At 42.7% G+C, this 21,671-nt stretch overlaps 1 protein-coding gene across 1 annotated transcript in view; it reads right to left on the bottom strand.

Moving 5' to 3' along the window:
* The window catches only part of FAM120A (family with sequence similarity 120 member A), a 105,418-nt gene extending 84,271 nt beyond the window's left edge, over positions 1–21,147 (bottom strand). The window contains exons 1-2 of the mRNA XM_007182017.2: positions 20,558–21,147; positions 472–718 (exon numbers count right to left, since the gene is read on the bottom strand). Coding sequence (XP_007182079.2) covers positions 472–718; positions 20,558–21,031 — 721 coding nt within the window. The 5' untranslated portion in view covers positions 21,032–21,147. The remainder of the gene's footprint in view (positions 1–471; positions 719–20,557) is intronic.
* Between the last annotated feature and the right edge of the window lie 524 nt (positions 21,148–21,671).

Raw genomic sequence — 21,671 nt, 5'->3', positions numbered from 1 at the left:
TAACGTAATTTTTTTTTTTTTTTTCCTTTTTAAGTAGTGAGAATCCTGAAAATGAGGGGAAAACATGACAGTGGTAACTTCACAGCATATTTTCTTCTATAACAAACATAATTTGTGCCAAAGGTTTAAATGTTTAATTTCATAAGTGAGACTGTGTTAACAATTGTGATTTTTAAATGTTATTTTCCCCAAACTTTAAGGGCATTTTTTTTCACAAAATTAGTTTATCGGCCTAGATGGAACAATACATAAACAAACACTTAAGAACAAATGAAGCACGTTTTCAGTGACACCAAAAAATAATGAGTAAAGAATGTTACTGAGGAGAAGCCCAGCCCATTCCCTGGTTCTTTTAAATTTAAGTACGATACTATCCAAAACATTCTAGCATTGAAATTTAAAAAAAACAACAACAGTATGTTTCGAGTATAGAACTCCTTTATAAAATGAATTTTCACACTGCCCACCTACCTAACAGAGCAGCAAAGATAGGGAAGCGGTTTGGGTTCAGGTCCAGCTGCTTGGCAACCTCGTGCATCAGATATTGGCTTGTGGTGAGACTTTTCCCATTCCGGCTCAGTTTTAGGGCATGGGCACTGAAATAGTAGGGGATGTTGCACAGGGCATAATCAGAGTCGTATGCAACTAAGCCGTGGAAGCCGTTTTCTCTGCAGAAACCGATCACTTCTTGATGATGATCCTCGATGCTCTGCGCAACCTGTGCAAGTGAGAAGACCACTTCGTCAGAGGCCAGGCACCACTGCAGCATGTGCTCAATACACAGACATATCTGTACAGAACCTGTAAATTCCAGATATGGAAGATATGCAAGAGAGCCAAACAGTCAAAACTGACAATAATAAAGTAGGCAGCACATTGCTCAAATAAGAAATTTCAGTGGGAAATAATCTCCTGGTCAGTAACTTATGATCCCATCCAGACTGCAAATTAACTTTCAATTTCTTATCAAGTTCAAAGATCACCCTGCTTAAAAATACACAATGCCAGGTGGCCCCTGTGACAGTATTTTGAAGGAAAAGAGACAGACGGGGAAAAAAGAGACAGAAGAGGAAAATAAAGAAGGGTAAAGGAAGGAGACAGAGAGAAGCCAGCCACTCAGTGAAAACAAAATAATTTCTTCAAAGTAAATCAAAGCAAATAGGTGAAATAACCAGAAGGATTAAAAAAAAAAAAAAAGCCAAGTATTATCCATCACCGACCTACTAGTTACTATAGACCCTGAAGTATTCAGCATATGGGTAATAATAAGAATGAACATGTTTACCCCCAAATAATTGTCACGTGTTTATTCTGTGCAAAGGACCATGCCTGGGGGTGTGGCACCAGGTCCAGGACAACTGTGAAGGCTAGGTCTAAATTTACTGCCTTTTTAGTGATGAAAACTACAAGCTGAAGCTTCTTTACTTCTACTGGCTCTCCCATTGTGGAAGGTCAACCCCATCTATCTCAGGTGTCTGTCACATACTAAAGAGGGCGGAGCAGCAACGCCCACAGGAAAGCAAAAAGCCCCCGGAATTTCTCTATTCCAAAAAACATACCAAAGGGCACTGAAAAACATTTTCCTAAAATTATATATATAAAGTCAAAGACAATTCCTCTCCTGCTGTTACCCACACTCATTTATCCAACTAAAATTTGGCAGGTTTTTTTTTTCCCCCTACAATGGATAAAGGTATTTTAGAAAACAGAATTTTAAACTTAATTGAATGATTCAGCTGTGGAAAATTAACTCTCCATAGAGCCCTAAAGGTTAAAAACAAGTGCCCTTAAACATAAATTTCTAGAACTACACTGCCTGATTTGTGGCTATATTGAATTAAAATTAAAAATACATTAAAAATTAAGTTCAAGTGTTCAATGGTCACCTACTAGATGGACAGCATTGTAGAGTTACTCTCATCTCTCACTGACTTTCACCAAATTTTGTTAGAAAGTTAGTTATAATGAAAACTCAGCGGCAAAGCAGTCCTTTTAAAGATGCATATTTAAAGGAAAAATAATTTTTTGCATTCTCTTGATAAGTATTTTGATAAAAATATTTTGCGTTACAAAGAAAACAGTAACAACTTACTGTTCTGTCTTAGAATAGGATGATGCTGTTTTATCTCAATCTAAAAATAGAGTACTTTCACTAAAATAGAAAACTACAGTTAAATTTTTTTTTAATTAGCCCAGCTTCATCTAGAAATGATAATCTCCAAGTCCATGCCCTCTACCTCAAATCATTTTATTACACAGAACTTTATATTTACAGCAATGTCTTAAGGCATTTAAAAATCACCAGCAATTCCTGTATTCCAGACATCTTTAATATTAAAGTCTGCACAATCGTCCTAAGAGGCCCTGAAATGAAGAGAGGTTGTGAGTTACCACCCCCTCGCTCCAGTCCCCTCGGAGGAGTTCTAGAAAAGGCAGCATGGCTGCTTGCTTCATTAGAGCCAGATATCCTGTAGAGGAGATGGGGCAAAATTAAATGTATGAGTTGAGTACAGTACAAGCTATATTTTGCAAGAGAGTTTATTAACCTATTCTTCCAGGACACTGAGGCTGCCAGCAGTTCAGAACCTAGCTCTGCCCAGCTCCAGGACAAGAGCGGTCCAGAGACTCATCCTCCCTGAGCACCCACTCTCTGCATGCCTCACAACATATTACCTCATTACCCTCACAACAACCCTTGGAGGGGAAAGAAGGAGGTAGCCCTGTGTGGTTACTCAGTGGGGTGTTCAAGCAGGGGAACAGCAGGTGTACTGACTCAGAGCTGAGCGTGGTGTCCGCAGCCTCATGCCAGAGACCCAGGGGAAAGCAGTAGGTGATGGAGTCAGAGTAGGCAGGGACAGATCTAATCTGGCAGGTTTTCAAGGAAGGCTGTTGGCATTGTAAAACAACAGGCAATATATTTCCAGAGCTGTAAAGCACTCATACTCTTTGACTCTGGAGCAATCTTACGCCAGGAAACACAGCCTAAGAAACCAACGTATCTGATAAAAAACGTTGGGAGCATAAAAAGGGTGAGGGTAGCCTTCTGTGGGAAAAATAAGTTAACATTAAGGAGCTGGGTAAACACAGCAACTACACAATGTTGTGGAGAAACTTGAGAAAAGCTTAGGACAAAATATTAAACAAAACCATTTCAGAATACAATATCCGCTACATACAACCACATAAAACTGCACCTGTGGGAAAAGACTGAAAGGGAGTAAGCAAAAACTAACACAGTTGTGCAGGGTGGCAAAATTATGCTTAAAAAAAAAAAAAGAAAGAGAAAAAACTTTATTTTATTATTTTTTTAACATCTTTATTGGAGTATAATTGTTTTACAATGGTGTTAGTTTCTGCTTTATAACAAAGTGAATCAGCTATACATATACATATATCCCCATATCTCCTCCCTCTTGCGTCTCCCTCCCACCCTCCCTATCCCACTCCTCTAGGTGGTCACAAAGCACCGAGCTGATCTCCCTGTGCTATGCAGCTGCTTCCCACTAGCTATCTATTTTACATTTGGTAGTGTACATATGTCCATGCCAGTCTCTCACTTCGTCCCAGCTTACCCTTCCCCCTCCCCGTGTCCTCAAGTCCATTCTCTACGTCTGCGTCTTTATTCCTGTCCTGTCATTAGGTTCTTCAGAACCATTTTTTTTTTTTAAGATTCCATATATGTGTTAGCATACGGTATTTGCTTTTCTCTTTCTGACTTACTTCACTCTGTATGACAGTCTCTAGGTCCATCCACCTCACTACAAGTAACTCAATTTCGTTCCTTTTTATGGCTGAGTAATATTCCATTGTATATATGTGCCACATCTTCTTTATCCATTCATCTGTCGATGGACACTTAGGTTGCTTCCATGTCCTGGCTATTGTAAATAGAGCTGCAATGAACATTGTGGTACATGACTCTTTTTGAATTATGGTAGAAAAAAAACTTTTTTAAAGGAAAAAAATCTAATAAAAAGTTGAAACAGCCCTCATATAAGCCACGCCCACACTGGCCACCTCTATGCCAGCGCACTGGGGGCAAATACTCCTCCTTTCACATCCATCTCCTGCCAGACAAGGCATGCAATTCGCTCATCTACATATCAAGGGTCTAGCTTGGTGCCTGGCACACAGTAAAGACTATTTATGAAATGAAAAACTCTGGGGGGGTCCCAGTTCAGGGGCCCCAAACAGTCTTTAAATTATCTATAAAGATTACTATAAACTCTAAACAGTAGAAACTAACAGCCAGTAGAGCCTTATAGAGCAGTTTCATCTATCTCTAGAGAGTGGAATGTAGCGCTTTCCACAGTCACCTCCTTCCACTGACCCTTCCCCAAACACAATTCTTTGTTCATTCAGAACACTTGGTTTCAGCCTGGCATTAATAAGCAAAGTGAATGAACTATTAATAATTCACTACAAGACTAATTTGCAAATGTTAATAATATCTTAATCCTCCCCCAAAGCACACCTAACATTAAACAAATAGCTGTCTGCTAGAATTAATCTCCTAAAACAAAAGATAAAGGAACCCTGCCCTTAAGTAAGCACAGACTTCAAATCTAAAGCAAGGTGTATAACTGAATCACTTTGCTGTACACCAGAAACTAACAAAACATTGTGTTAGTTCAATCAACTATACTTCAATAAAGAATAATAATAATAATAAAGCAAGGTGGAGCAATCTGTGCCCCTTGTCGTGCTCACCTTTCCTATCTCAGGTACCCTGAGTGATACGGATGGGGAGGAGAACCAAAATGTACAGGTACGAGTTCTGGCTTGATGTCCAACCTGCCTAGCTAGGAATGTAAAATTAATGAATCTTTAAGGTTCTTTCAACTTCTGAAATTCTAGTATTCTTCCCCACTGGTTAAAATCCATCTTGCCTTTATCTGAGGAAGGCTACATGGCATTAAAAACCACAAGGTAACAGAGATGCAATCCTTTCCAACAAGTGAACAGTGGAAGTGTGGTGTAGCAGTTACTCAGTTAGGGAAATAAAAACCCCACAAAACACCTAAATGAAAGAGTCTGGGTGATGGATACATGACTCTATGCATTTGTACAAGCTCACATCATTGTACATATCATACAAAGAATAAACTTTAATATACACAACTTAAAAAAAAAAAATCAGCCAGCAGTCAGGGATGCTAGGTCAGAATGCAAACTGACAAATGTATCGAATTGGATTATAAACTGTCTGTCACAGGGGTGCCAATGAACAACTCTGAAATCACTTTCACATCTGTTAAGGTTGGGGTAAATGGATGGTAGATGACCTCAGTGTCTCCCTATCAGAGAACAAGCTTACAAATGTGCAAAGGGAGGAGGCTAGCATGACCCTGTGGTGTTGGGTTAGCCATGGAGATGTCCATAAGAACCCACAAGTAGATGACAACACAGACAGGCACAGAAATCATTAGCGGTAAGTGTGTGCACGTGGATTAGTCTATAAACACACACATACATCTCCCAGGAGTCAGCAGAGAACCTAGAAGCATCAACACCCCCGGAGAAAGAACATCTGTACCCCGATATGGTTTCTAAATACCATTCTCCACTAAAAGGCATGACACTGAGCAGACGCCCAGTAGATATACGGAAGGAGGGCACTGCACCTCTGGAGCATTCTCCTCAAATCACAAGAAAATATCAGACAGCCCAAATTGGAGGCCAACCTACAAAATGCCTGATCAGTTCTCCAAAAGTGTCGAGTCACCACAGAGACAAGCAGAGGCTGAGAAGCTGTCCCAGATCAGAGATCACTAAGTAGACAAGACGCCTAAAGGCAACAGGGAACCCAAAAAGGATACAGGTGGAAAATGGAAAAAATCTGAATGAAATACATTATGCAGTTAATGGTACTGTACCAATGCTAATTTCTTAGTTGTAACAGTTGTACTAGCTCATAGGATGCTAAGACGCATGAAAGCTGAGTGAAGGATATTCAGGAACTCTCTGTACCATTTTTGCAACTTTTCTATAAACCCCAAATTATTCCCAAGTAAGAAGTTTATTTTAAAAAGAAAAAAAAAACCACAATAGTCTACAACAGCGGTCCCCAACCTTTGGCACCAGGGACCAGTTTCCTGAAAGACAATTTTTCCACGGATTGGAGGCGGCGGGGGGTGGGGGGGAAGGAATGGTTTCGGAATGATTCAAGTGCATTACATTTATTGTGCACTTGATTTCTATTATTATTACATTGTAATATATAATGAAATAATTATACAACTCACCATAATGCAGAATCAGTGGGAGCCCTGAGCTTCCTTTACTGATAGAGTTTTGATATGAGTCTGCAAGCAATTGATTTTTTATGGTCTCTGTGCAGTCAAACCTCTCTGCTAATGATAATCTGTATTTGCAGCCACTCCCCAGTGCTAGCGTCACTGCCTCAGCTCCACCTCAGATCATCAGGCATTAGATTCTCATAAGGAGCGCACAACCTACATCCCTCACATGTGCAGTTCACAGTAGGGTTCGCACTCCTATAAGAATCTAATGCCGCAGGTTATCTCACAGGAGGCAGAGCTCAGGCAGTAATGCGAGCCATGGAGAGCAGCTGTAAATACAGATGAAGCTTCTGCTCACTCCTCCGCTGCTCACCTCCTGCTGTGCTGCCTGGCTCCTAACAGGCCATGGACCGGTACCAGTCCGTACCCCAGGGGCTGGGGACCCCTGGTCTACAAGACACTAACTGAGAGACTGTTTTAAGCTATTTCATCATGTGAACAAAGCACTGAAAGGCCTGACAGGCAAAGTCTCCGAGGGTCTATCATGTGAAAACACAACTCTCCCCAGACAGTCCAACTAAGGGAAGTAGGAAAGCCCACCACAGATGGCATAAACCTATGAATGAAAGAATAAAGTCCAACAACCAAGAATACTTGTAAGAGGCCCACTGAACAATTCCTCAAGACTTATGTCAAAGAGTCTGGTAAAAGAGTCAGGGGCAGAGAATTGGATGCGGTGCAAAGGAGACTCGATGCAAGGTTTGGGTGGGGATAGGAAAACACCTGGATTGCATCAAAACAGAACCTGAGAGGTAGTTATTTAATTAAAAATAAAAATTAAATCCCAGAGGTTAAGCTTCTAGGAATCAGGGTCTAACAGGGTATCGCTGTTCTTTCTCCTTTGAGTGTGTCTTTCTTCCGGTCTGAATGCCTTTCACTCCTGTTTCCCATCTCTTCTACTCACCCTATTCCCCGTGTTCTGTTTCTCCAATTCCCTGGCCTTCCAGCTCCTGGCTCAGACTGGGCACATTATGCTTAATGAAAATGGTATGTCTAGTTCTTAATTCTTATTTTAGAAATGAGTAAAAACTATGAAATACAATGTTGGGAAGATTATTTCAATTTGAACTCCCAAAGAGTATAAAGCAAGCTAAAAAATTAAGCTGAGACCTACCTACTCACAGGTGATAAAGAAAGGGTTAAGGCCTCCTATGAGAGTGAGCCAGACTTGGAATTATGCATAGCCTCCTCACAGAAAACCCCAGGCTAGTAACCAGACCGCCTACCACCTTAAAGGCACCAGGCGTTGACGGATTTTTGCCATGGCTGCCATCACCACTGCATCAAAATGCGACTTCAGATCAAGGGAGTGAAACCATAGAGCTCCTGTGTACAGTGCACAGAGCATTCGTCGTTTACTATTTTTTTTTATATATAAATTTATTTATTTTATTTTTTTATTTTTGGCTGTGTTGAGTCTTCGTTGCTGTGCGCGGGCTTTCTCTAGTTGAGGTGAGCAGGGACTACTCTTTGTTGCGGTGCACGGGCTTCTCATTGCTGTGGCTTCTCTTTTTGCGGAGCACAGGCTCTAGGCGCACAGGCTTCAGTAGTTGTGGCACGTGGGCTCAGTTGTGGCTTGCGGGCTCTAGAGCTCAGGCTCAGTAGTTGTGGTGCACGGGCTTAGTTGCTCCGCGGCATGTGGGATCTTCCCGGGCCAGGGCTCGAACCTGTGTCCCTTGAATGGCAGGCAGATTCTTAACCACTGCGCCACGAGGGAAGCCCACTTGATACGTGCTTTGGTAGCCACAACCAGGCTGGGAACCACCAAACACCTCGCCTCACCTCTCCACCCATCCGTCACCAAGAAACATGGTGTATGCAATCAGTGTTGAAGATCTTCAGTAGCTGGCAAAACGCCCCATTTTTGGTCCCAATGAAGTATTTTGTATTTAGCTAGGGATAATTTTATGCAACTATATATTTGCCACAGAATCCTAGGTAAATCTTTTTATCTCAATAGTTTTAAGTTTCATCATTAAAAAGGCAGATACATCAAAATTCAGTATTTTTTACAAAGAATAATGACTAAAAAATTCTCAAGCTTACTTTGTGAATGTAATTATTTATTAAAGCAGCTATGCGGAAAGTCCCACAAGAATGAAAATGTAACACCGTTACTTACTCCTAATCTCCAATGAAGAAGCACTTGTACAGTAAGGTTTTTTGGGGTTTTTTTTAATTTATTTATTTATTTATGGCTGTGTTGGGTCTTCGTTTCTGTGCGAGGGATTTCTCTAGTTGCAGCGAGGGGGCGCCACTCTTCATCGCGGTGCGCGGGCCTCTCACCGTCGCGGCCTCTCTTGTTGCGGAGCACAGGCTCCAGATGCGCAGGCTCAGTAATTGTGGCTCACGGGCCCAGCTGCTCCGTGGCATGTGGGATCCTCCCAGACCAGGGCTCGAACCCGTGTCCCCTGCATTGGCAGGCGGATTCTCAACCACTGCGCCACCAGGGAAGCCCTACAGTAAGGTTTTGTGTCTCTGGCACCAGGTGAACTCCACTGCCTACTTTAATACTTTCTGTACTTCCATTTCTTCATCTGCAAAAATAATAGTACTCTCCTACCTCATAGGGTAGCTGTGATGATTAAATGAGTTACTACATGTAAACAGCTCAGAATCATTCATAAATAATAAGCACTTGATAAATGTCAGGTACCATTTATTTTTAAGTAAGCTATGTGGGAAAGGATCTGCTTCTTCATACTTTGCATGCAGGACCTGAAACACTATGAGTTGTCATAAAGAGATTTTCTGACACACAGATAAAAATATCATATGTGGTTTTTCTTTAGAATAATTTTACAGAAGCTCAGGGAATAATGTGACACGTCCTTCAACCAGCTACCAGCCTTAAAAGATGTAAGTTAACCTGAACGTAAGAGGATAAGTCAACCTAAATTCTTTTGTTTAAAAAAAAAAAAAATCAGGCTCTGAACTTTATCCAGCAGAATTCTAGACACTATGTGTGAGGTGGATAAAACTTACTCAGGCTACTTACTCCCTACTCAAGTCGAGCTGAAGAGTGAGAACATGAAAGTCAACGCTAACTTGGTAGAAGATTTTTATTGTTGTTGTTTACTTTAAAAGAGCAATTTTAGTGTCATGACATACATTAGCAATGTCTCTAAAAGTAAATCTCTCCTCCTCAGGAAATCTGTAATCATGGCTGAATAAACGTCTTACCTTATATAGCTCTTGGTTATTCTATAAGAATTGGTTGCAGCAGTCTTAAAAGCAAGGAAAAACAATTTCTTTTAAAATAAGGGAGTGGCACATGAAAAGATTCTCAACTTCATTAATCATAGGGAAATGTAAATCAAAACCACGAGATACCATTTCACACCAATTAAGATGGCTACTAAAAAAAAAAACAGAAATAAGCAAGTGTTGGCGAGGATGTGGAAAAATTGGAACCCTCACATATTGCTGGTAGGAATGTAAAATGGTGCAGTTGCTGTGGAAAATGGTATAACAGTTCTCAAAATATAAAATCACCATATGATCCTGCAATTCCATTTCTGGGCATATACTCAAAAGAACTGAACGCAAGGATTCAGACAGATATTTGCACCCCCACTTTCATAGCAATATTATTCACAATAGCCAAAAGGTAGAAGCAACCTAAGAGTCCACTGACAGATGAACAGATAAGCAAAATGTGTTCTATCCACACAAGAGATTATTATGCAGCCTCGAAAAGGAAGGAAATTCTGATACATGCTACAACACGGATGAACCTCGAGGACAGTATGCTCAGTGAAATAAACCAGTTACAAAAAGATAAATTCTGTGTGATTCCATTCATATGAGGTGCCTTAAGTAGTCAGATTCATAGAGACAAGAAAGTAAAATGGTGGCTGCCACAGGCTGGCAGAGAGGAATGGGGAGTTAGTGCTCAATGAGGACAGTTTCACTTTGGGAAGATGAGAAAGTTCTGGAGATTGATGGTAGTGATGGCTGCATAGCAGTGTGAATGCGGTTTCGCATCCGCTGATATGGAGGGCCGACTGGACTCACTGTACTACACCATTTTACATCAGGGACTTGAGCATCCTTGGATTTTGGTATCTGAGGGGGCTCCTGGAATCAGTCCCCTACATATACCTGAGGGAAGATTATACTTAATTCCACTGAACTTAATTCCACTTAAAAATGGTTAAAATGGGCGGGCTTCCCTGGTGGCGCAGTGGTCAAGAATCCGCCTGCCAATGCAGGGGACACGGGTTCGAGCCCTGGCCCGGGAAGATCCCACATGCTTAGCTGCGGAGCAACTAAGTCCGTGCACAACTACTGAGCCTGTGCTCTAGAGCCTGCAAGCCACAACTGCTATGCCCGCCCGCCGCAACTACTGAAGCCTGCGCACCTAGAGCCCGTGCTCTGCAACAAGAGGAGCCACCACAGTGAGAAGCCTGTGCAATGCAACGAAGAGCAGCCCCCGCTAGCCGCAACTAGAGAAAGCCCGTGTGCAGCAATGAAGACCCAATGCAGCCAAAAATAAAATAAATTAATACAAAAATAAAAATAAGAAATGGTTAAAATGGTAAAACTTTTGTTATATATAGTTTACAATTACAAAAATAAAGATAAAAATTATAATAATAATAAGAGGGTGGCACCCCGTCTCCCTGTTTTCTCAGAAATCCTAGGCACTTAGCTCCAAGATATAACTTCCTCCTTGTCAAAAGAGAAGTTTTATTTTTCCTTTGGATAATGACATTAGCATATATGTAATATATTATATCTGCCAGCCTACATAAAAGGGTGAGATTTCTTCTTTGCAATCTCTTTAGCAGGTTGCCTGTGATGCAACTGCAATCTGTTTCAATGCTTATTCAATAATAAAACTGTTTCCTTTCTCTGTTAAAAAATTAAATAAGAGAGTGAATGTCCTAAAAGAAATGCAAGTTAAACTTCATACATTTTTAAAATAAAATAATAAAAGGAATGTTGAACCAAGGGGGAAAGGGGTGGGGTGGGAGGAACTGGGAGACTGGGACTGACACATACACATTATTGATACTATGGATAAAATGGACAACTGAGAGGAACATGCTATATAGCACAGGGAACTCACCTACTGCACAGTGGTAACCTAAATGGGAGGGAAGTCCAAAAGGGAGGGGATATCTGTATGTGTTTCGCTGATTCATTTTGCTGTGCAGTGGAGGCTAACACAACATTGTAAAGCAACTATACTCCAATAAAAATTAATTTTAAAAAAAAGGAGTGTTGAAACACCAACATTATTTGTATTCAGTGTCTAGTCAGCCTACTATATTAATCTCCTAATGATTCAGCTAACTCCTAGCAATAGTATTCTTCTTAAAAATCCAGTTCCAAAATACATCAAAATTTAACTTTTGGAATTTAGAAAAATGAATCTCAGATTGATGCAATTTATTTCAAAATGGTGACACGTGCAAACTCTTTACTGACATCTTTAATGGCTCACATAGGTACAGGAGGTTGAAAAACCATGGTGCCTGTGCTCATCCAAGCGGTCCAGGGAGGCCCTCCCAGTCTGGACTGGCTGGCACTCCTGCTCATGAAGATGAACAATACACTCCAGACCTATGAAAACTCAACCCTCCAGTAATACTCCTTCCAGTATATTTTCCTACACTAATTGGCAAAATACCAACAGGGTAGCTTCAGTTTTTCCAAAGAAATAAATTTATTCTAGAGACAAGCGGGAAATACCAAGTAACCAGGGTAAAAAAGAATCACATTTCTCGATCACAGATCCTTAATTACTGTAGATTTACCATCACCTTTGCAGATACATCAGTGTGCCAAGTTCAACTCTATACTGGCCCTAAAATGCCGAGAAACAATGTTTGATAGAGCCACGTATAACAAGGGAGAAAAAAAAGATGGCTAAATGCAGCCCATTTCCCTAAGCAGTCACCCCTTTGATGTCTTCAACACAGCTCCTAAATTAACAAGCATAAAGGGCTTACTCAAAGATAAAGCCTCTGTGCCAGGTGGCCAAGCTGAGACTACTTACCTGTGGAACTGACTAGACTCTGGGTTTGCACACAAACTTTCTACCATCTTTCTGCCACCACTGCCTTGCACAAGGTGACTAACTGGTGAGTCTGGAATTGATTTATTTGTCCATTTCTCAAATATATTTTGAACACCTACTACATGCCAGTGTTCTAAGAGATGGATAACATAATGTTCTAAGAGGTGGTCATCCATCATAGGACTTACTTGCTAGAGAAAAGATAAACATAAGTAAAAAATAAACAATTCCAGCTATATAGAGACATTTGGAGAATTTTAGAATATTTCTATCTGAACTCTGATTCATTTACATCTAACTGGTCTATTTATAAAACTTTGTCTATAAACCCATTGGAAAATAAATCTAATTTTTCAAATTCTAAAGTATCGCTTCTTTAGGGTGGGGGTGGAGAAAATGGGTGAAGGAAGTCTAAATGTACAAACTTCCAGTTACAGTTGACCCCTGAACAATGGGCAGGGAGGTGTTTAGGCAAACCAACCCTCCACACAGTCAAAAATCTGTGTATAACTTTATAGTTAGTCCTCCATCCACGGTTCTGCATCCATGGACTCAACCAACCACAGACTGTAATATTTACTATTGAAAAAAATCCACATATAAGTGGACCCACACTGCTCAAACACGTGTTGTTCAAGGGTCATCTGTATAAAATAAATAAGTCATGTGGAGGTAATGTACAGCATGGAGAGTATAGTTAACACTGTATTGTATATTTGAAAGTTGCTAAGAGAGAGCTTAAAAATTCTCCTAAGAAAAAAAGTATAATTATGTATGGTGATGGATGTTAACTAGACTTAATGTGGTGATCATTTCACAATATATACATATATTGAATCATTATGCTGTACAGCTGAAGCTAATATAATGCTGTATGTCCACTATATCCCAATTAAAAAAAAAAAGGAACTCCTCTTCATATTACATGCTATTTATTCCTATGGTCAATTTCTTACTAAGGCTGGAATGTGTAGTATGTTTTAATTAATTTCTTTCCATTGTATAAATTCTAATTGTATAAAACAAAATGAAGAGCAATGTGGGTCTAGAAATATATAAGAGAGAAGGTGTGTGTATGTACGTATCTTATTTAGAAAACTAAGCTGTATTCTTTTTTTTTTTTTTTTTTTTTTTTTACTTCTCTCCCTGGTATACTTAGAAATCTCTATTTCAAACATTTATATGGCTTTACTAAGGCCCAAAGCTTAGAATTCTTTGACTTGTTCACACAAGGATTTCCTAGCCTTGGCACTGGTGATATTTGGGAATGGATAATTCTTTACTGTGGGGCTGTCCTGGGCATTGTAGAATGTTTAGCAGCAACCCTGGCCCCTGCCTCTAGATGCCTGCAGCCAGTATGCCCTCATCTGTGACAATCAAAAATGTCTCTAGACCTTGCCAAAATCACCAGCCCTCTAGCCCCTGTTGAGAATCACTTACTGCTCTTCACTGACTAAACAGACTGTCCTATGGCATCAAAGAAAGTTCCAAACGTGACATGGGAAAATGATGTAAACGAGCCCCCCGCTTCCACTAGAGTAAACTCCTTAAAGGATTCCATTCTTTTCTGCTATATTCACTCCTCCACACCTGGCCAATAACAGGCACTCAAATGTTTGCTAAAGGGAGAATGAATCATCACTGGAAACCAGAGAAGAGAGAATAAGAAATTTAAAGTAAGAAAACAAATCTTACTTAATGGCCATTGATCCAGGTGTTGAAAGAAAATAATTAAATTTGCCTATATAAATAGAACAAAGTAAATTTATGATTAAAAAGTTGAATGACTATACTAAACATAGGAAATACAGGAGGAGTAAAATTAGTCCCTGGCCTCAAGTAGCTTAGAGTTAGTGGGGGAGATACATATGAAGGTAGCTATAATAAAGCTGTTGAGATGGGCTTTGAGGTAGAACCAAAATTCTGACAAGCGAAAGTGGGGTAGACAGAGGGAGAGACATCAGTAGAGTTGGGAAATGGACATTTCTTGGGCAAACAGTGAACAGTCTGGTTGGGAGCATTTTAAAAGTATAATAGAAGAACTGTGAAACTGAAGGAAGGTAGAATGGATTCAGATTGCAGGAGGGTCTAAAAGCCTGAATAAGGAGTTTGGATTAATGGTTTTGTTGACAGTGGTTGCCAGGAGAATGACCCACCTGAGGACCCGCAGGCTGCTCTGACATTGTGTGCAAGATGAGTTCCACTGTTGACACTAGGCATGGGGGCCTGGTCAGATCCAGAGGCAATTCTGACTACTGTCCACAGTAAGACACAGTTTAATATAATGGCATTTACCCTTAATACATGTCTTGCATTCTACTTTTTATTCTATTTTATTCTGCGTGAATTTTTCTAAATGCTAATAAACACCCAATAATTTGGATTCACAACCCACCAGACCTTTTTGGTAAACTTGGTGAGTTCACATGTTGGGAATACTAGAAATGAGGAACAGAAGTGTAAGTAAGAGACTGCTGGGCTAGAACTGACGTGTCATATTGCAGGGACTGGCAGGATGGAATGATAAAAATGCCAAAGATGACTCTAGGGTGGTAAGTGTAACTTTGAAATAGGTGACCATCAGGCTCAAACCAGTTAGGGCTGAAAGTAAAATCAGAACAGACTGGGAGAAGAGACAATTGTGGAAAGTGAAAGGAGAATGAAGGGTATATCAGTAGAAGTCAGGCTCTAGGGGGGACATGCAGTTTGAAGTCTTAAAGGCGGTATCATTCTTCCTGCTAATTATAAGGAACAAACCCTAGGGTAGCTAAAGTGAAATTACAATAGTCACTAGAGGTGAGTAATCTGAGATCAGATTAGAGAGGAGAATAGTCAGTTTGTGTGTTGAATGGGATATGGGAGAAGTAATCTCTAAGTACATAAAACCAGCTGCTCAAGTCTTTGAGAACAGTAAAAGGTGCACTGGAAACTGTCAGATGTTGAAAGAATATGTGCATACTATTAACCTCAAAAGAGGTAATATGGGTAATAATGAGAAGAGTATATAACAGAGAAGGTCCACAGAATTATGGCATTTATGGAAAGTCGTATTTCAGTAACTCCAGGAAATGGAAGTGCTTTGATAAACAAAAAAGCTTCAACAATGCAAAGTTGAAGGGAAGAGGCAATGGGCTTTGGTAAGTCTAACTTTAAACCTAAAAAATGGGTGATAATTGTTGATAAGTATCAGTGCTGAAGTCACAAATTGGTGGCTCAAGATCTGAATCTAGCCCGGAGTCCATTTTCCTTGGCTTAAAGGTGTTTTTTAAATGGGATAATTTCAAATAAAAATCTGGATTTCTGACTTTCTTGAAAAATCTGAAGGTCTGGCAATGTTGGCTCTATAGTCTTGTAAGGCATTTAAAATGTGCACACTCTTCAATCTATCAAGTCTGTGTGTGCATACCATTTGTAGGGGATAGATAAATCATACACTATGCAGGCATTAAAAAGAATTAGAACTGTAAGTATAGACATGAAAAGATTTTTTACACACTTAGAAAAAAACAAATTGCTGAATAATGTAGTGATCACATTAACGTTAAAAACTAAAACTATTTTGATAACATATGATATATAATATATAATATAAAATATACATAGGCAGCTGCTGTGGAAAATAGTATGGTGATTCCTCAAGAAATTAAATATAGAATTGCCAAATGATCCAGCAATTCCACTCCTGGGTACATACCCCAAAGAACTGAAAGCAGGGACTCCCAACAGATTTTTGTACACCCATATTCACAGCAGCACTATTCATTAGTCACAACAGCCAAAGGGGGAAGCAACCCAAGAATCCATAAACTAAATGTGGTCCATCCACAGGATACAGTATTATTCAGCCTTATAAGGGAAGGAAATTCTGACACAACATTACAATATGGACGAACCTTGAAGACATTACGCTAAGTAAAATAAGCCAGTCACAAAACTGGTACACTTGAAGAAAATAAATATTTTAAAATAAGTATTTTAAATGTATGGCTGGTTTGAGTTATAATGTGGTCAATTCTGAATTGTAAGTATTCCCTGATCAATTAGAGAGCCTTAAGAATAACAGTATGTTGCTCGTTTTCAGTGTCTCTTGGATAGAAACTGTGCCACCTGGAAAAAGCAGCAGAGGCGTTTTGCTATCAGATCTGACCTGAGAGTGAACTGCAGGTAGGCACACCCCACAGCATTCTTGCACAATGAAACTGAACTTTGACTTCAGCACACCACTTCCCTCTTGAAGTTACTGGTTACTTGTCCCCAGACGTTGCTCAATCAGCAATCCCGTTTCTTCCCATATTAACAAAACACTGAGGGCTAAATGAGACAGCTCTGTGGGAGATGACCTAGCATGGGACTGGCACCCTACAAAGTATACAAAGAAAGAGATCATCATCCCAAGATCTCAGGCCACAGCCTAATCTCACATTCTTCCAGTGACTTAAAACATGAGCTCTGCTTTATGTAAGATCTGAGTAAATACCCCAGAGTACCAATTCAGGATAAGATTTCAAGGACTTCATTATAAACCTGTACACCAACACCACAAGTCTTCAGGCAGAAACATTTAGTAAAGCTCCAGGCATTTAATGCCACCAAGATTTTTAAATCAACATCAGTCCTCACCAAGTTTCAAAGGTTATGATGACTCAAGGCACACAAGAGGAAATGCTCCTAGTAACTAACAGAAGCCAAGTTCAGGCCGGGCAGTTTAATGACCTGAACAAAATTAGCTGATGTGTGGGCCAACTTCTAATGGCTAAAGAAATGCAATTATTACTTTAGCAAAGACATACTCTTCTAAGCCAAAAAAGATTTCTCTAAGCAAAGCTGACAGGAAATTAAGACTTTCTGCCAGCTTACAGAACCCTGGAGACGACCAATACGATGGTAGATTTTTATAAGAAAAATGCCTCATGTGCCCAACATTATATATAGTGAGATGTTTGCATCAATTCCTTTGCCAATTTTTATTTAACCTTTAAAAAAAATACAAATATCATACAGTAAAATTAACTTTTATTTACTTTTGATGTATAGTCCTATGATTTTAAAACATGCTACCACCACTACCGTCAGGTTACAGAACAGCTCCATCACCCCAAAAAGCTCCCTCCTGCTGTCCCTTTATATTCACACCCTCAGGCAACCACTCATCGGGTCCCCATCACTACAGCCTTATCTTCAAGAGAATGTCATATGAATAGAACCATACCTTTTGAGCTTGGCTTCTTTCACTCAACATGAAGCTATAAAGACTCATCCGAGTTGTACGTATCAGTAGTTTCTCCCTTTTTATTGCTAAGTAGTACTGCACGGTACCATAGCTTAACTATTCACCTATTAAAGGATATTTTGGTTGTTTCCAGTTTTGGCTATTGTGAATAAAACCGCTATGAAGATTCAAGTTCAGTTTTTGTGTGAATAATAGTTTCATTAGGAAAATACCCAGGAGTACAAGTGCTGGACCACGTGGTAAATGCATTTTATAAGAAACTAAGGGAGCTGTTTTTCAGGGCGGCATGCCATCTTGCATTCCCACCAGCCATGTGGGACGATTCCAATTGCTCAGCATTCTCTCCAGCACTTGGCATTGCCAGAATTATTTATTTTAGCCATTCTAACAAGTATGTAGTGATATGCCATCGTGGTTTTAATTCACTTAACCATTTAATGGGCATTTTTTAAAAAACAGTACACTCCCTTCACTCCCTTAGAGAATGCTGAACATAAATTTTTCTGGCTCAAAATCATCCTCAGAGAGTAAACCATACCACCCTCAGGGGCTACTGAAGTACACAGGGTTGCTTTCTTTTTTCTAAGGAAGCCCCAGAATTATGTGTGTTTTTTATAGCTTCTTCTATCTTCTCCCTTGTGAAGTGTCACTTCCTTCTATTAATGGTGCGCCTGCCTGGCAGACTTTCCTCTGCACCCTTTTCTCAAGCTAAGTTTAGAAATAGATAACTAAGCTTATCAGAATTACATCTGAAAAGGAGAGGGCAGTCTACAAGGGAGAGAAGTTGATTCTTCAATGAGGAAGCAGAAAGCTTTTTTTTTTTTCCTTTTTGGGTCACTATACCAAAGCTTCCTGACCTCTCATTTGGCTGCTGAGAAATTTTTAGTAGTTAGATTTCTTAGGCATTTTCCAAAAAGGTGAGGCTGCCAGTTAAGTGTCCACCAGGGAATTGAGTCATTACTATATTAAACTGTACAATTAACACTATATTGTGATTCTATATAAGGAGTTAAAAGCTTATCTAAAGCAAAATAATTATAGACTCAATTATATCTTGAGTGCAGAAACCTAAGTGGAAGAAATGATCTTAAATCTAGTTTCTTACTCACTTACTCACACATTGGTCAAAATTCTGGGCACCCAGCAGGTAAGTGAGACATTTACAGGGGCACAAAGATAAACATGAAGAAATTTTACAATTAAAAAAGAATTTAGCAGTTCTTTCAAAAGATACAGCGACTGTGGACAAACACTGACTCTAATCCTAAGTAAAATTCACAGTGTTCCTTTGAAAGCCACTTGACTAGAAAGCTCATTGTCTTCCCAGTAGCAGTTTCCATCTCTGAACAAGATAAAACTGTTAACACTCAGGGCATCTTCTGGAGGTGGATCACACCTGGGAGTCGGCACTGTCTTACTTCTCAGAGAGCCCAGGCTCCAGGGCAGAAAATGCCAGCAGCAGTCCCTGGCTCTCAGCCGAACTTCCCCAGGGACGCAGGCTAGGTCTCTGCCATACTCACAGACCAATCGCCGCTCTTCCAGCAGCCTCGACCCGCAGACTTAGAAACCCTGTCACCAATTGCAACAGGATCGGGGTGGGACTTCCGCTATCACTTTAGGCTTAACCACCACCATCTCAGCACAGGCAAGAGCAATCAGGAAGTTTGAATTTCACAAACTTTGGGAACAAGCACAGTTTCAAGAAGAAATAAAGGAATGACAAACACGTTGGAAGGCAGAGTGGCAAAAGTCAGAAAACCAAAACAGCCCCCCTAAAAATTTTAAACAAAGAACAATGAAAAAGGAAGCAATCAAAACTCAAGTCAAGGGTCATTGATTTGCATGTTATCTCGGCCGTGGCTGCTAGGTCCTCAAGCACTCCTTGGCCTGGGTTCAGGGAGGAGACCTCTGCCAAAAGCACAGCAGAATGCCGGACAGTCAAAGCTCTGATTACCTGAGTGCACAGCCCAAAGTGGTAGAATCCTCACTGTGCAGAGATAAATAAATCCTGTAAACTCTGATTCACATTCTCTTTGCCCTGACTCTGAACTACTCTCTTCACATCAGATACACAGAACCAAAGACTTTTTCACGTAGACTCTTAAGTCACAGAACTGACAAAATTTCAGCATGTCAAACTTTGATTCTTTGAAATCTAACACACACGAAAATACGACAATTTCTCTAAAAACTGTCATCTTCCAGGGAACCTGGACCCAGCCCTGCGTTCTCAAGAGGAGGCTAACTCCACAGGCCTTGCCCAGGTCACTGCTCCCAGCTGAGCCGGGGTGACAGCAGTAGGCAGACCTTCCATCCACCCTCAGTGGCTGGAGACCCCTTCCTGTCGCCATCTATCCCACTTGCTCCCCAAAAAAACCTGTTGCTGTTCAAGCCCTGCTAAAGGAAAACCAGCGTCTCATAAAAGTTCAGGTTAGTAATCTACCTGCTTCAAAGAGTGGAGGAATACTCCCGATCTCAGCGATGGTGGCACTGCACCCTCCAAGCCTGCAGCTATCCGCTGGTCCTAAGGTTCTCGAACGGCCTGGAGCAGCCGAAGTCCCCAGACCCCAGGCACTCGCAGCCGCCGGCCGGGCTCCAGGCCGCGCGTCCATTTTGCAGCAGTTCAGACCAGGAGGGGAGAGGCGCCTGCGGTCCCCAGGACCCAGACCCCGAACCCGGCCCAGCTCCAACTTCAGACCCCAGCCCGCCCCGAGCCCAGACCCCGACCCGCTCGGACCCCAGACCCCAACCCCGGCCCAAGCCCGGACCCCAGAACCCGACTCAGGCCCAGACCTCTGGCCCGCTCCTTCTCTGGGCCCCCAAACTCCAGTCCAACCCCGACCTCGGACTCCAGATCCCGACCCACCCTGACTCTGAATTCTAGCTACTCCGGCCCCACGCCCACGCAGACCCCAGACCAGCCCCGGCCTCCAACCCCGCCCCCGGCCCCCAGGCCCACGCGGACCCCGGCCAGCCTGCCCGCCCGGCGGGCCGCACCTTGACGTGGAAGCGGATGAGCGCCAGGCGGATGCAGTGCGCCATGCAGACGGGTGGCAGGAACCAGACCTTGGGCGGCGGGGTGCCCTTGTTCTGGACATGGCTGACGATCTGCTGCGCCGTCTGGCGCTCGTTGCCCTGCCGCTTGACCCACTCGTGCAGCCGCGCCTTCTCGAGCGCGCCGTTGAAGAAGACGAAGAGCTCGATGTTGCCGCCGAAGCAGGCCTTGGCTAGCGCGGCCAGGTAGCCGAGCATGTGGTTCCACTGGCCGCCGCTCACCCAGTCGGTGTAGAAGCCGCCGTAGAGGCGATGCAGGCAGTTGTCGGCGTCCACCAGCAGGCGCAGCGGCGTGTGCGGGGGCCGCTGCCGCCCGCCGCCCACCAGGCTGCCCCGGGCCAGCTTCTGCAGCTCCACCGGCACCACGGCGCTCGGGCAGTGCTTCTCGATGTAGTCCTGGAAGCCCTGCACGCCCATGGCGGCGGCGGCGGCGGCGGGCGCGGGGCGGCGGGGCGGCGGGGCCGGGGGCGGCGGGGCCGTGGCGCTGGCCGGGGCCGGGGCGGCGGGCTCTAGGGGGGGCCGGGCCGGGCCGCGGGCGCGCTCATGGCCGCTGCTGCCGCCATGTGCTGCCGCCTCCCAGGGCCATGGCGGGGAGGGACCTGCGCCGTGCGCCGCTCCAGGCCCAGGCCAGGCTGAGGCGGCCTCGCGCGGGCGGGCGGGCGGCGGCGGAGGGGCGGGGCGATGCCAGCTGACTTACGTGGGCCGGCGGAAGAGGCGGAAGAGGCGGTGCCGCGGCTGAGCTGCCGGTACACCGCACTGAGCGGTCGGTACACTGAGGGCCAGGACTCCGATCCTGAACCCCAGTCCGAGACCGAGGAGGACAGACCTGGGAGAGTCCGCGAGGTCCAGTCCAGGGAAGGGGGCGCCGGGCCCAAGCGGCGCCGCTGGGCCTGCGCGAGCTCCCGGGAGGTCTCAGAGCGGTGGCCTCATCTCGTCCCCTTCCTGGTCTCCCAGAGCTGGTCACCCGAGGAGGCCACATCCCCGGCTCCAGGATCTGGTCACCCCGAGACGGCCTTATCCCCGGAAGCCGGTCAGGCAGCCCTCTCCCCGTACCCGC

This window comes from Balaenoptera acutorostrata, chromosome 6, assembly GCF_949987535.1.
Source record: "Balaenoptera acutorostrata chromosome 6, mBalAcu1.1, whole genome shotgun sequence".
NCBI classification, from domain to species: Eukaryota; Metazoa; Chordata; class Mammalia; order Artiodactyla; family Balaenopteridae; genus Balaenoptera; species Balaenoptera acutorostrata.
Note: the sequence above shows the minus strand (reverse complement) of the source record. Positions and strands in the feature narration are given on the sequence as shown.